Raw genomic sequence first — 15,823 nt, forward strand, 5'->3', positions numbered from 1 at the left:
GCGGCGGCGGCGAGGGAAAGAGGGGAGCAGCAGCAGCGGCAGCAGCGGCGGCAGCCGACGCCTCCCCCGGCGGGCCACCAGGGGGCGCTCGGCAGCCAGCGCCCGGCCAGGCCTCCGGCTTCCGCCTCCAGACCATAGAGAGCGACGGAGGCTGCTGCTCTGGCGCCGGCCAGCGGGGGTGCCGAGGAAGGCAGGGCGCGCCCGCTCTGGCACAGCGTTACCATAGAGGCAGTCCGTGGCCTCATTGCGGAGCCGCGCCCCCCCCCCACGTGCCTTTCGCAGGCCGGAGTTCAACCGGAGAAGCTCCTGCAGAAAACATGCTTATGCATGGTGGAACAGCCTGGGGGCCTGCAGATGTATTGGGCTGCTGGTCCCATCATTTATTTTATTTTATTTATTTATTTATTTATTACATTTTTATACCGCCCAATAGCCGAAGCTCTCTCACAAAAATTAAAACCACAATAAAACAACCAACAGGTTAAAAACACAAATACAGCTGCGATGGGACTTGCAGTCCCAACACATGTAGAGGATGCCAGGTTTCGGAGGATGTGTTAAAAGCAATGGCGAGGGGGTTGCTATCCGTTGGGAAGGGGTCCAAACACCAACACCACCCTTGGTCCATATACTAAGCCTGGAGTGGGTGCGTGGGCCTGGGGTTAGATCAGTGGTTCCCAAAGTGGGCGGTACCGCCTCCTTGGGGGCGGTGGGATTGCATAGGGGGGCATTAAGAGGCAAGGGGGGCACTAAGAGGCAAAGAGGCGGCGGGGGGGGGGGCTCTCGAGGTGGTCTTTTCCGAGAAGCGCCTATCCAGAAGGTCTTAAAACCCAGGGACATTTTTATGGGAGAAGGTAGTTTGGTCCCAAGCCATATAGGGGAAGAATCCACACATGTATTAATACCGTTTAAGAAGAGTCCTTTTAACAGTGAATTGAAAAGTTTCAAAAGCACCAAAACGCTAATGAAGAAACATACCCTGCTTGGTGTGCCCTGCCACACCGGCTGCAAAACAGAGGCGTTCGCTCTCTTTTCCCTCCCTCCCTCGGCAAGCCTGCGGTGGGTGCTTCCCATTTAAAGGAGCCGCGCACAGGGGGCACTGGGCATGAGTTTGTGGAACCAAGGGGGTGGTTACCTGAAAAAGTTTGGGAACCACTGGGCTAGATCGAGGCCTCTGCAGAACACTCCCATGCAGAACAGCTGCCCCTTGTTTGCTACAGTGAAGAAGATGAGGCCTCTGTGGGAGGCCGGAGGGCAAAACCTGCCTTACCTATTGACCCCAAGGGTAGGCCAGGTCCGATGGCCTGCCCCACCCAAGGCCACAGCTGGGCTGCTACCGACGGCCATTCAGAGAAGCACTGACCTAGAACAACGTACAATGATGAGGCGTGCTGTGTGCTAAAGAGACCCTGCCCCCTCACCCCCAATTATTATTAATTGGGCATACTTATTTATTTATTGCATTTTTATACTACCCAATAACCGAAGCTATATTAGGTGTCCTGCCCAATATGCCCATGCCTGGTTCATATCAGATACTGTTCTTGAATGGCATCAACTGCCCTCAAGTGGATTATTGCAGTTCCTCTTGTTAAGATACAGAAGCAAAGAAAGGCTGTTCTGAGCAGCCCTGTACCCAAAAGTATGTGCCCAGCCCACTGGAACCCCCCCCCCCAAAAAAAGACGAAATGCATTGACACAAATTTGCATACAAATTCATATGTATTAATCCAAATTTTGAAATGAATTTAATTTCCCAGCACAGTAAACCTCACCATAGAACTGAAGACTGTATCCAGGAGAAGGCAGTAAAGCCTACGTACACCAGTTGCTGGGGAACATGGGTGGGAGGGTGCTGTGGGTCCCTGGTTGACAGCTGGTTGGCCTCGATCCTCAATCTGCTCCAGCAGGGCTCTGCTTATGTACGGTGATGAGGTGACCTGTGTGCTACCTGCCCATTTGGCTGTCCAAGTGCTAAACTGTTGATGCGCTAACGGTTCTTATGCTTCATTACCTTGTAACTGGAATTGAGCAGGACAGTCCTCCATAAAAGAGGACACATGGCCACCCTAACCGGAACACAGCACCCACACTTGTGATCCGAAGGCTGTCCTGGGCTACACTCAAGTTCATCTCATTTAGAGTTGGGTTTGCAAGGAGAGGAATAAAGACGAGCCCAGTGAAAGCAGCCTCCACAGTCCGTAGGGAGTCAGGACAGACGCCCTGTGACCGGTCGCAAGCTGAATATCGCAAGCAGAATATGAGCCAACAGTGCGATATGGCTGCAAGAAAGGCAAACGCTATTTTGGGCTGCATTAATAGAAGTATTTATTTATTTTATTTTATTTATTTTATTTATTACATTTTTATACCGCCCAATAGCCGAAGCTCTCTGGGCGGTTCACAAAAATCAAAACCACCACAAAACAACCAACAAGTTAAAAACACAAATACAAAATACAATATAAAAAGCACAACCAGGATAAAACCACGCAGCAAAATTGATATAAGGTTAAAATACAGAGTTAAAACAGTATAATTTAAATTTAAGTTAAAATTAAGTGTTAAAATACTGAGTGAATAAAAAGGTCTTCAGCTGGCGACGAAAGGAGTACAGTGTAGGCGCCAGGCGGACCTCTCTGGGGAGCTCATTCCACAGCCGGGGTGCCACAGCTGAGAAAGCCCTCCTTCTAGTAGCCACCTGCCTCACTTCCTTTGGCAGGGGCTCACGGAGAAGGGCCCCTGTAGATGATCTTAAGGTCCGGGTAGGTACATATGGGAGGAGGCGTTCCTTCAAATAACCTGGCCCCAAACCGTTTAGGGCTTTAAATGTCAATACCAGCACTTTGAATCGGGCCCGGACCTGGACTGGCAGCCAATAAAGTTGTAAAAGGACTGGCGTAATGTGATCTCGCCAGCCAGTCCCTGTTAGTAAACGGGCTGCCCTGTTTTGTACCAGCTGAAGCTTCCGGACCGTTTTCAAAGGCAGCCCCACGTATAACGCATTGCAGTAATCCAAACGAGAGGTTATCAGAGCATGGATAACAGTAGCTAGGCTATCACTGTCCAGATAAGGGCGCAGTTGCTATATCAGCCTAAGCTGATAAAAGGTGCTCTTTGCCACTGAGTTCACCTGTGCCTCAAGTGACAGTTCTGGATCCAAGAGCACCCCCAAACTACGGACCCGATCCTTTAGGGAGAGTGCAACCCTGTCCAGGATAGGGCAAACATCACCTCGCCGGACAGATGAACCACCCGCTAACAGCACCTCCGTCTTGTCTGGATTGAGTCTCAGTTTGTTAGCCCTCATCCAGTCCATTACCGTGCCCAGGCACTGGTTCAGAACAGTCTCTGCCTCACCTGGGTTTGATGAAAAGGAAAGGTAGAGCTGGGTATCATCCGCATATTGATGACACCTCAGTCCACATCTCCGGATAACCTCCCCCAGCGGCTTCATGTATATGTTAAACAACAGCATAGGGGATAAAATAGAGCCCTGCGGAACCCCATGGCTTAGGAGCCACGGCACAGAGCAATAATCCCCCAGCACCACCTTCTGGAATCGGCCATCCAAGTAGGAGCGGAACCACTGCAACGCAGTACCTCCAACTCCCAGCTCAGACAACCCATCCAGAAGGATACCATGGTCGATGGTATCGAAGGCCGCTGAGAGGTCCAGGAGAACCAACAGGGTCGCACTCCCCCTGTCTCTCTCCCGACAGAGGTCATCCCACAGGGCCACCAAGGCAGTTTCCGTTCCAAAACGAGGCCTGAAACCCGATTGAAATGGATCTAGATAATCCGTTTCATTCAAGAGTGCCTGGAGTTGTCCTGCAACCACCCACTCAAGCACCTTGCCCAGGAAAGGGTATTTGCCACCGGCCTGTAGTTATTAACGTCCTCCGGGTCCAGATTAGGCTTCTTCAGGAGTGGTCTAATTGCCGCCTCTTTTAAAGAGGCCGGCACCACTCCCTCTCTCAAGGAGGCATTCACAACCTCCTGGACCCAGCCGGCGATCCCCTCCTTATTTGATGTAATAAGCCACGAAGGGCAAGGGTCAAGCACACAGGTGGTTGACCGGACTTGGCCAAGCGCCTTGTCCACATCCTCGGGCCTCAATAACTGAAACTCATCAAATAAAACTGAGCCGGACGGCGCTCTGAACGCCTCTACTAGTGGTGCTGCATTAAGTGTTGTGTCCAATTCATGACGAATCTGAGCGACTTTATCTTCAAAGTGCCGTGCAAACTCGTCACAGCGTGCTACCGAGGGTTTCACCATCTCACGCCCTGGCCCAGAGTGTAACAGGCCGCGAACCGCCCGGAAAAGCTCTGCCGGACGACACTGAGAAGACGCAATGTTGGTGGAAAAGAACTGCCTCTTTGCCACCCTCACCGCCACAGAGTAGGCTCGATAGTGAGCTCTAGCCCGTGTTCGATCAGACCCAGCACGAGTTTTCCTCCACCTGCGTTCTAGCCGTCTCCCCTCTTGCTTCATTGCCCTCAGCTCAGGTGTATACCAAGGAGCTGACCGGGCTCTGCTCAGAGGGAGAGGGCGCTTGGGCGCGATCGTGTCAACCGCCCGAGTCATCTCTGCATTCCACAGAGCGACCTGGGCTTCGACAGGAGTATAGCTTCCAAATCACGTGAGGTGCTGGTTCCTCTCTACTTGGCCCTGGTTAGGCCTCTTCTAGAGTATTGCGTCCAGTTCTAGGCTCCACAATTCAGGAAGGACACAGACAAGCTGGAGCGTGTCCAGAGGAGGTCAACCAGGATGATCAGGAGTCTGGAAACAAAGCCCTATGAGGAGAGACTGAAAGAACTGGGCATGTTGAGCCTGGAGAAGAGAAGATTGAGGGGAGATAGGACAGCACTCTTCAAATACTTAAAAGGTTGTCACACAGAGGAGGGCCAGGATCTCTTCTTGATTCTCCACCAGCATTACCAGTCCCCGGGTGAACTAGCCAGTTGCTTTCAGGGAAGCCCAAGACTTGCTACAGCGGTGTTGGACTACAACTCCCATAATCCCCAGCCATGGCTGGGGATTATGGGAGTTGTAGTCCAACACCGCTGGAGCACCACCAGGGTGGGGAAGGCTGTGCTAAAATTTTTTTAAAAAAAGGTTCATTGTGCAAACCCCAGATTGGGTCTCGGCTGCCACCTACCAAAACACTGGGGACGCTCAGCCTCATAAGGACCAGATCCTCAGTCAAGGAAGCCAATGGGAAGAAGGAACTAGGAACCAGCGCCGACGTTATTATTATTTATTTATTGCATTTTTATACCGCCCAACAGCCGAAGCTCCCTGGGCGGTTCACAAAATTAGACGTTGGCCTAATTGTTTCGCTTGCTTTACTGATGGATTCTGCTTTATCTTGTTTTATTATATTGTGAACTCCCTCTATCCTTCCCCTTGCTTTGTTATAGCGAAAACTGCCTTGAGGATTATGTAAAATGACAGAAAGCTGATTGATATACATCTAAATGTTAAATCAATCCACCCCCACCTGCTTGCTCGCAAGCCTGTTGCTGGAGGCTGCGCATAGGTACAGGAGTGTATTTTCATAACATAAAACCACAAGGAGCTAGAGAACACGCATGCCACCTAAAGCGCCTGCTGGATACAGGACAGGGAAGGAACCACACATGTACAGGGTGTTCAGTCTTGCATGCAGCTCCTAAAACGTTTCCTAATGCCGTGCAGGCTGTGTCTGCCACAAAAGCTTAGTCAAATGCACATCTGGGGACACTCCAGCAGTTCATCCATGTTTGGGTAGCACCGAGGCAGCCGGAGCAGCGAAGGAGGGCCTTTCCTGCTGTGGGACCCCAGCTTTGGAATGAGCGCTTTAGAGAGGTCCGCCTGGCACCTACATTGTACTTTTCTGGTGGCAGGTGAAGACCGTCTCACTTCCCCAGTACTTTTAACATTTTACCACCCGAGTCTTTTAACTTACTGTTTTAAATCTATATTTTAAATCTCTGCCTTGCTGCTTGTTTTTATCCTGGTTATACTTTTATGTTGTGGTTTAAGTTTTATACTTCACTTGTACTTCATGGTTTTAATTTTTGTGAACCACCCAGAGTGTTTCAGCTTTTGAACGGCATGGAAATGCAGTGAGGTAAGTAAGTAAATAAATGTAGTGGAGATAGGCATGCTGGGATGCAATGCCAGCACTTTTTTCTCCTTCTCCCATAAGAGAATCACAGAATAATAGAGTTGGAAGGGGCCTATAAGGCCACTGAGTCCCCCCCCACACACCCCGCTCAGTGCAGGAATCCACCTTAAAGCATCCCTGACAGATGACTGTCCAGCTGCCTCTAGTGCAGGGACGCCCACCACCTCCCTAGGTCATGGGTCCCATTGGCGTACTGCTCTAATAGTCAGGAAGTTTTTCCTGATGTACAGCCAGAATCTGGCTTCTTGTAACTTGAGACCATTAGTCTGTGTCCTGCATTCTGGGATGATCAAGAAGAGATCATAGAATAGGGGCCTAAAAGGCCATCGAGTCCAACCCCCTGCTCAATGCAAGAATCCACCCTACAGCATACTTGACAGATGGTTGTCCAGCTGCCTCTTGAATGCCTCTAGTGTGGGAGAGCCCACAACTTCCCTACATCATGGGTTCCATTGTGGTGCAGCTCTAACAGTCAGGAAGTTTTTCCTGATGTCCAGCCGGAATCTGGCTTCCTGTAACTTGAAGCTAATACTAGAACCCAGGGTCATCCCATGAGGTTGATGAGTGGGAGATTCAGGACAGACAAAAGAATCCTAGAAGAGTAGAGTTGGAAGGGGCCTATAAGGCCATCAAGTCCAACCCCTTGCTCATTGCAGGAAGTCCTTCCCTCAGCACATGATGTAATTCTCTACCACAAGCTGTAGTGATGCCCATCAACTTGGATGGTAAGACACATTTATGGAGGACAAGGCTATCACTGGCTACTAGTCAGCTATGTGCTACCTCTAGTATTAGAGGCTTTAAGCCTGTATGCACCCGTTGCTGGGGAACATGGGTGGGAGGGTGCTGTTGCACTTGGTTCCTGGCTGAGAGCTGGTTGGCCACTGTGAACAGAATACTGGACTGGAGGGACCCTTGGTCTGATCCAGCATGAGGGCTCTTCTGATGTCCTTCAGACCCAAGAGCTTCCCCAAAGACCTGCTGCTGGTAGAGATCAAAACTGCTAGCAAGGGTTTGTTGATCTGGATCCACAGAGCTGCCTGAACCTTGGGACTCCCCTTGGGCACTGCCACGCTGAGCTCCTGCACGTCAACACGGACTGCTGAGCCTGAGGCACCGGCTGGCCGCAGTGGATCAACACAGAGCAGCAAGTAAGAGCTGAACACTTAGCAGAGGGTGCCTGCATGTTTTCAGGTTCCCCCGCCCCCGAGACAACATACTGCGTTCGTGTCCGCTGTAAGCCTCCACCCTGAAGCTCCAGCCCCTCTGGCAGGGCCGGCCCTATCATCAGGCAGTGAGGCAGTGGCCTCAGGGAACAAATGCTGGGAGGCAGCAGCATGGTGTTGCAAGAGAAAGCTGTGGGTCATGGAGCCTGCGGCCCCTTAAGCGACTCTGCTGCCTTTACGGGGTGGATGGGGGCGGCTTTCCCATTGCTAGCGTTGAAGGAAGATTCAACCGCCAGGCCAGATGGCTTTTATAGGTGGAATGAGAGCGGGCGCTGTCTTGTCCTCCACCCACCCACCCAAACAGCAGCAAAATGTCTCAGGCTGGCCCTGTCCTACACCCACATTCCTCTGGCCGGCTGATGAAACTGAGTTTTGCAAGCTGTGCTGCAGCAGCAACAGGAGGAAGGCGCCTCTCCTCCCCAGCCCACCCAGGCGTGCCGCCACTTGCTCCACGCGACTCTAAGTGAAATGGAATCAGTTACCTAGGGAGGTTGTGGGCTCTCCCACACTAGAGGCCTTCAAGAGGCAGCTGGACAACCATCTGTCAGGGATGCTTTAAGGTGGATTCCTGCATTGAGCAGGGGGTTGGACTTGATGGCCTTGTAGGCCCCTTCCAACTCTGCTATTCTATGATTCTATGAAAGACTTGAAAGGTTGTCACACAGAGGAGGGCCAGGATCTCTTCTCAATCCTCCCAGAGTGCAGGACACAGAATAAAGGGCTCAAGTTAAAGGAAGCCAGATTCCAGCTGGACATCAGGAAAACCTTCCTGACTGTTAGAGCAGTACGACAATGGAACCAGTGACCTGGGGAGGTTGTGGGCTCTCCCACACTAGAGGCCTTCAAGAGGCAGCTGGACAACCCTGTCAGGGATGCTTTAGGGTGGATTCCTGCATCGAGCAGGGGGTTGGACTCGATGGCCTTATAGACCCCTTCCAACTCTGCTATTCTATGATTCTATGAAACACACGCAACGGACTCTACTGGGGTATGCCTCGAAGAGGGGTGAACCGCAGTTGTCAGCCCTGACCAGGGTTACCCTGTTGGCCCAAGCAGGGCTATGGTGTCAGTAGGTGCCTCCCCCACCCCCGCCTTCCCATAAGCACATGAAGAGAGTCAGTTCTTTTGGAAAATATGCTTTAATCACTTCGCATTAGGCAGAGACAGTCTACAAACTCTAAAAAGTTGCTGGGTTGACAAAACATGGTAGTACCACACAGCGCCAAGGCCTACCCTGGCGAGAGAGTCGGGCAGCAGCCGTCATAAGGTACAGGGGGCCATGGAAGGGACCCGTGAGCTGCAGGAAGTCAGCTCTGGCGCTCCAAGGACGGACTGTGGTCAGGAGGCCACACGGACAACTGAGGCAGCTCTAGAGGAATGGTGACAAATTCAAACACGGCCAGCGGCTGGGATGCCGCCGGGACGCCAATGCCCCATCGAGGCCGGAGGAGTCCCAGGGACCGGGGCGACACCTGTTCCCGTAAGGCCAGTGGAAGAGAGAAACTCCGCCTTTCGCCGCAGGAGGGCTGCCCGTAGCCACGAACTAGGGCAGGCCTGAATGCCCGGAGCCCTTGGCCTGGACTGCAGAGAACCCAGTGAGCAAGAGCCCTATAACGTGCCTTGGAAGCAACTCCGACCGGAGGGAGCTGCCCCCGTGCTTATACATTCCAGGGCCCCCCCAGCCCTCGGAGGAAGCTCACGGGACGCCTCCCTCTGGGAAGGGAGAACAAGCTCCCTCTCGCCGCACAGCGGGGTTCAGGCCGTGATTTCTCTTGGGACGGGTTCAAGGAGGCCCCAGAGCCACACCGGGGAAACCCAGGAGGTACCAGCCCCAAGCCTCAATCCTGCCTGAGGCACGGCTGGAAACGCTGGGCCGCCCCGAAGGTTATTGCATTGATCCAATGTTCAAACTGAAGAGTACCTGACCAGCAGCCGTCACACGCACACACACGCACACACACACACAGTAACACACACAGCAACTTCCCAGAGCAAAGGTGACGGCGGCGGCATTGCTGCCCCTGTGCTGGTGCTACGGTGAGTCGTGGGGCCCGCAGGGAGCAGCAGGAAGACTGGGCCGTTCAGCCCCCACCAGGCATCCCGCTGATCGTCAGGAGTGTGCGTGGGGGAGGTCAGGAGAGGCGCAGCTCAGCTGCAGCGTCACTGGCTCCCTTCGTAGTTGAGCACGTAATAGTCGTGGACGTACATCAGGACCGCAATCGGCTGCCCGATAATCAAGGAGATCCACACAGCGGCGTTGCCGTAGTTGCCCTGGAGAAAGCGCCCCACAAACCAAGCCAGAGGGATCTGGGGGGGGGGGGAGGGAGAGAACAAGCGGGAGGTCAGCCCAAGCCAGAGAGGCCAGTGCAGCGGGCAGCGGAGCGCTAGCCGGGGGCTTCTTAGTCCGCTGAGAAGGGAAGGGGTCTCTCCCCGACCCCACGGCCAACCCAGGGAAAGGGGAAGCAGCAGCAGCTGACGACCGGGCTCCCTTCGGAGCTCACGGCAGGCCGAGCCCCTGGATGGCCTGGCCAGGATCCAACCCAGCCTCTCCGGTTGGCTCCTCCACCCCTCCAGCGCAGGAGGCAGAGCTCGCGCCCAGCAGGGGAACTCCCGAGCCTTACCTGAGACATCATCCCCATGAACGCCCAGGGCCGGAACATCTTCAAGGGCACGCTCACCAGGTACTGGGGCCAGAGGAAGGAAGGAAGGAAGGAAGGAAGGAAGGAAGGAAGGAAGGAAGAGCACAAAGGCGTCAGTCCGGAGAGAGGAGGGCACGGAAAGGCGTCCCCCGCCCTGTGCCTGGCAGGTGACACTGCGGCCTCCCCGGGGTCTCGCTCCCTTCTCTCAGGCTGGGAAGGGGCGCGCCTCGGCAGGAGGACACAGGAGCGAGCCCAGGAAACAGCTGGACCTGGGCCACGGAAGCCGCCAAGGGACAAAGCGACGGGGGGCCATCTCCGCACATGACCAGCCCGCCCGACCTCCCTGCGAGAGAGGGAGCCACTTTTCCCGATACAAACCCCGTGCTGAGGAGGGGAGGGGAACACGCGATTCCCCTGCTCAGGGCCAACCCCCGAGGCAGACCTTCTCTCACCCCCCCCCACCCTAATCCGAAAGATGCTCCTCCTCCATCCTCCTCCAGAACAGGAGCCCCCCCCCCATGTCCCCCAGCAGCACCTGCCTGGCCCAGACGCACGTTCACACCCCCTCTCCTCCCCCGGTCCGACATCAAGCAGCCACCTTAAATGTTGCAACGTGCATTTTCCAGCCGGACCCTTCATTCTCCTCCCTAAGGGCAAGTCCTCGGAGAACTGCCATTGACCCAGCTCACAAATATGGGCCCGGTTTGCGTGGTGCAACAACCCAGGGGCTGTTGTTGTTTAAACCATGGGCTGTTGGGAGTGCAGGGTCCTGCTAGAACAGCCTGCCACGTCCCTCTTGCCAGGGCCAGGGCCTCGACAGCCCAGGGATAGGGCCCCCACCTTCATTCATTGATTGATTGCATCTCTATACCACCCAATAGCCGAAGCTCTCTGGGCGGTTCACGAAAGTTAAAACCAAAGTATAAAAATACTACATAAAAGCACACCCAGGGACACGAGAACCAGAACCTCGAGGGCATGTGCTAACCTCATGGAAGAAGGCAGAAGCCAGGAACACCGCAGCCTGAGCCGTACATTTGCTGACGCCCCTCCTGATCATGGGCTTGTAGAAATGCCTACAAGCACAGGAAAGACAGACAGAGGGGGGGATTACTGCTGGGTCTTCAGCAAATGCAAGGAAGCAGCGGTTGCATTTGCGGGCCCAGGCTTCCCGTCACGGCAGGGGCATAGGACCCTTTTTCAGCCCAAGGGCCAAATTCCATCACAGGGAAGGTTTCGGGGGCCACGTTCCAGTGGTGGGAGGGGCAAAGGCGGCGTGGGGGGAACACCGCAGAGCAGCAGCCCTGCCACTGAGCCACAGCCTTCCCCTGGGGAAAAAAACTATCACCCAAACAGACATTCTACCATTACATGGCCCTCCAACACACCTCCTCCTAACCTAGTGAGCTGTAGAACAACTTCCATGTCCGGGAGCTTGCTATGGTTTAAGCCAGAGAACTTGGTGGCCCTCTAGTTGCTGTTGGACAAAAGTTCCCATCATCCCTGAGGCACCGGCCATACTGGCGGATGAGAGATGCAGTTTAGCAGCGCCTGGAGGGCTAAACTCCATTCGCCACCAAACCTGAATGAAACTAGAAACTCCTTTAACCACTTCACAGCTGCTTTCATGGCGTGGGGTCATCGAAGGGTTCCCCGGGCCCTCCTCTCTCCTGCTCTGACATTTATCAAGTCACACAATGACTTGAGGGCTTTTAATGGTTTGAGGGGGAGGGTCTTAATGGAATTATTTCAATGTGGGTTGAGGATTTTAATGGAATTGATTTATATGTTATTGTAAAGTGGTGTGTCAACCGGTTCTGGATGGGGTTACACTCCCCCTGAAAGACTGCGTTCACAGCTTGGGGGTGCTTCTGGATCCGACGCTCCAAATGACAGCCCAGATAGATGTGAAAGCCAGGAGTGCCTACTTTCAGCTTCGGCTGATACGCCAGCTGCACCCCTTCCTAGAGTTGGAAGACCTAAAGACGGTAGTGCACGCACTGGTAACTTCAAGGCTTGACTTCTGCAATGCACTCTACATGGGGCAACCTCTGTGCCTAGTCCGGAAACTTCAATTAGTCCAAAATATCGCAGCCAGGCTGGTCATTGGTACACCTAGGGGTGACCACATTACACCAGTTTTAAAATCTCTTCACTGGCTGCCGATTAGTTTCCGGGCGAAGTACAAAGTGTTGGTTATTACCTTTAAAGCCCTACCTGGTTTGGATCCAGGCTACCTGCGGGATCGCCTTCTCCTGTACAATCCGCCCCGCACACTCAGGTCCTCTGGGAAGAATCCACTTCAGCTAGCAAAAACTAGATTAACAACTGTTACCCAGAGGACCTTCTCTTCTGCTGCTCCCAGACTGTGGAATGGCCTGCCGGAGGAGATTCGTCAACTTGACAGTCTTTTAGAATTTAAAAAAGCAATAAAGACTGATCTATTCCGGCAGGCCTATCCAGTGAAATTTTAGAATGTTTTCAGGATGTTTTAATCATGTCTGGTATGTTTTAACTCGTTTTAATGTGTATTTTATATCATGTTTTTTTACTGTTTGTTTTACACGTTGAAATGTTTTAGTTTTTGTGAACCGCCCAGGGAGCTTCGGCTATTGGGCGGTATAAAAATGCAATAAATAATAGTAATAAAAATAAATATGCTTTAAATAAATAATAAATAAATAAAAACACAATGCCAGCCGGTGTCGGCTTGTGGGTCCATCCTCCATTATCAAAGGGGCAGGTGACGGCACGGCCTCAGGGCACATCACACGACCGCCTAGGGCACCTTCAGGCACATGAAGTTCCCAGGATGGTATTTTGTCGTTCTTATTATTCCAGCCTACCAACACCAACTGAATTCCGGGCCATCCTGAATACACACGCCCTTCATGAATGTGGATCATTCTAGATCATCCATATTAATAATTATTGGAATGAAAGCTCATTTGTATTGGAGGGAATTTAGGCTGTAGTTTGATGGTATTTCTGTGACTAGGAGTGAAGGTGAGAACTGGTGTGGACACAGAGCCAGGAGTGGCAGTAAAGACAGGTTGGGGAGAGGCACGTTAATCTCAGGTGACGCTCCTCTCTTTCCCAAGGTTTTGTGAAACCGCTTAGCTTAAACCGAGCCAATCCAATTAGGCCCATGGGAATTTGCCTGTTGCTTCCTTAATGATTTCCTAAGATGAGGCAAAGTCACGGCTTGGCTGAATCCTACCTCAGGCACCATTTGTGGACAGGGATGTTCCAGTTCTGCCAAAAATAGGTCACTGTCTCAGAGTTCCTGGAAGGAAAAAAGAAAGAAAAAGGACCACGTTGCGAGGCAGCATCACGGTGAAACACGGTTAACCAGGTACTTTCCTTCGTCACTGCACAGTGGGCTCCGCTTACCCCCCCCATTAGAAACTTATGGGACAAAAATACCCCCCTTCCCCACTCTCCCTTTTGGACTGGGGCCAACCTCCTTCAACCTCACGTATGAGCAGCCAGGCTGCCCTTGCCGCCGTTCAAAGCCTCCGCAAGGAAAGGCAGCAGGGAGCCGGAGCCCCACCGCCCTTTACTGCTTATCGGGACCCCCATCATAGAATCATAGAATAGCAGAGTTGGAAGGGGCCTACAAGCCCATTGAGTCCAACCCCCTGCTCAGTGCAGGAATCCACCCTAAAGCATCCCTGACAGATGGTTGTCCATCTGCCTCTTGAAGTCCTTGAGTGTGGGAGAGCCCACCACCTCCCTGGGTAACTGGTTCCACCGTCGCACTGCTCTAACACTCAGGAAGTTTTTCCTGTTGTCCAGCCGGAATCTGGCTTCCTTTAACTTGAGCCCGTTATTCCGTGTCCTGCACTCTGGGAGGATCGAGAAGAGGTCCTGGCCCTCCTCTGCGTGACAACCTTTGAAGTCTTTGAAGAGTGCTCTCATTTGAAGAGAGCTATCACTACCCCACGTGCCGTGCAGGCCTGAAGACCTACAACCCAGAGGGAAGGGAAGGAGGCGAGGGGGAGAGGCCCGCGTCGCCCATCGTCCCTCACAGTTGCAACAAAGCAAAGAAAAGGGGGGGAGGGGGGCTCCCCTAACTGCTCAGGCCGAGGGAAGCCTCTTCCAATCCGTCCTTGGCAAATGCAGGGAAGCCCGCGGAATCCGTCTCTGGCCATTCGGCACAGTTGATTCTGAGCGCCCCCAAATGGTGGCTCTTTGGGCTGCAGGCGCTTGTCGCCAGAGAAGCCAACTCACCACCAGTCCCTGTAGAACTCCCGGTCTCCAAACTGCATGACTTCCGCGATGACGTTCAGGGTGGAGTGGAAGAACCAGTAGAAGAAGATGAGCCAGATCAGGTGGTTCGGGACCTGGGTCAGGAGCCACAAGGCAGAGGCCCCCGTCATGCGCTCGGCTTCCCACCAGCAGAGGGGGATCCAGTGGGGCACCCCCCACTCAACTACCGTAAACCAAAGGTGGCACAATGCAACTAGCCCAATGTCAGCACACCAATGGCGCTAGGAAGGGTAGACCACCGGATCTTATCCACAGCCAGGACAGGTTCTCCACTACCTGAAGCAGCCTAGCCCCAGGACCAGATGCGGAGGAGAAGCAGGGGGCAGACACACACACAGACACACACACTCACACACAGACACACACACACCATGCTGCCTTGAGTGAGAGCTTCCTCTGGACATTTTGGGACCTTGGTACTTGAGGGAGCGCCTCTCCCTATATCTGGCTGCCTGGGATTTGAAATCTGTTGGAGGACCCCTCCTCCATGTCCCACCATTATGGCGGGACGTGGGAGAGGGCCTTCTCTGTTGTGGCACCCTGGTTGCGGAATGCCCTCCCCTTGGAGGTCCGACTGGTGCCGGTGCTGGCTTCATTTCAAGGCCGAAAGGCTTTTTATCAAGGGTTTTGAGGGTTAAATTCTCCACCATCACACATAGCTTTAATTGCATTTAAAAAGAATTCGACTGTTTTTAATTGATTAATGATTTAATAGGTCTTTAGCTATGCAAATTAGTTATTATATTGTTCTGATTTTATCTGTACACCGTCCTGAGATCCCAGTGATGTGGGATGGGATACGAATGTTTTAATGTATAAATAAATAAATAAAATCTTGCTGGCCACCAAACTGGATGGGGCTTGTGCCTCGATGAGGATCAGGCCATGCATAGAATCATAGAATCATAGAATCGCAGAGTTGGAAATTGAATTTTTGTGAACCGCCCAGAGAGCTTCGGCTATTGGACGATATAAAAATGTAATAAATAAATAAATAGGAAGGGGCCTACGAGGCCATCGAGTCCAACCCCCTGCTCAATGCAGGAATCCACCCTAAATCATCCCTGACAGATGGCTGTCTAGCTGCCTCTTGAAGGCCTCGAGTGTGGGAGAGCCTTTTCCAAAAGATGCTGCCCTTCTCTCTCTCTCTCTCTCTCTCTCCCTCTTTCTCTCTCTCTGCTACTCAGGTCCCAGAAGCACCGTGCATTAGGCCAGCAGAGCTTCAGCGCCCGCCTGGCTGTGCTGGATCGGACTAAGCCCTGCTAAGCCCGGCTCCCCTTCCCAGCCCAACCCTTTGCCTGGAAGGCCTGGGGAGGAAGCTCAGCGAGCAACACTCACCGCCAACTTCAGGAGGCGTTCAATGATCCTGGAATAGTCCATGTCCTGCAAATAGAAAGCACCCTCAGGATTCTCACCCAGGCCCACGCTGCCTCCACCTCCTCTTCCTTTCTTCCCTTCCCAGGTCGGAATGGGTCACGTATCGCCACCGCCACTGCCACGAACCCATCACG

At 53.0% G+C, this 15,823-nt stretch overlaps 1 protein-coding gene across 1 annotated transcript in view; it reads right to left on the minus strand.

Annotated features, from left to right (window-relative positions):
- Positions 1–8,521: 8,521 nt before the first annotated feature.
- Positions 8,522–15,823, minus strand: part of DGAT1 (diacylglycerol O-acyltransferase 1) — a 33,241-nt gene continuing 25,939 nt past the window's right edge. Inside the window, exons 12-17 of the mRNA XM_063129988.1 lie at positions 15,651–15,695; positions 14,274–14,386; positions 13,261–13,326; positions 11,029–11,116; positions 10,023–10,085; positions 8,522–9,708 (exon numbers count right to left, since the gene is read on the minus strand). Coding sequence (XP_062986058.1) covers positions 9,562–9,708; positions 10,023–10,085; positions 11,029–11,116; positions 13,261–13,326; positions 14,274–14,386; positions 15,651–15,695 — 522 coding nt within the window. The 3' untranslated portion in view covers positions 8,522–9,561. The remainder of the gene's footprint in view (positions 9,709–10,022; positions 10,086–11,028; positions 11,117–13,260; positions 13,327–14,273; positions 14,387–15,650; positions 15,696–15,823) is intronic.

Source organism: Elgaria multicarinata, chromosome 7 (genome assembly GCF_023053635.1).
Source record: "Elgaria multicarinata webbii isolate HBS135686 ecotype San Diego chromosome 7, rElgMul1.1.pri, whole genome shotgun sequence".
Lineage (NCBI taxonomy): Eukaryota > Metazoa > Chordata > Lepidosauria > Squamata > Anguidae > Elgaria > Elgaria multicarinata.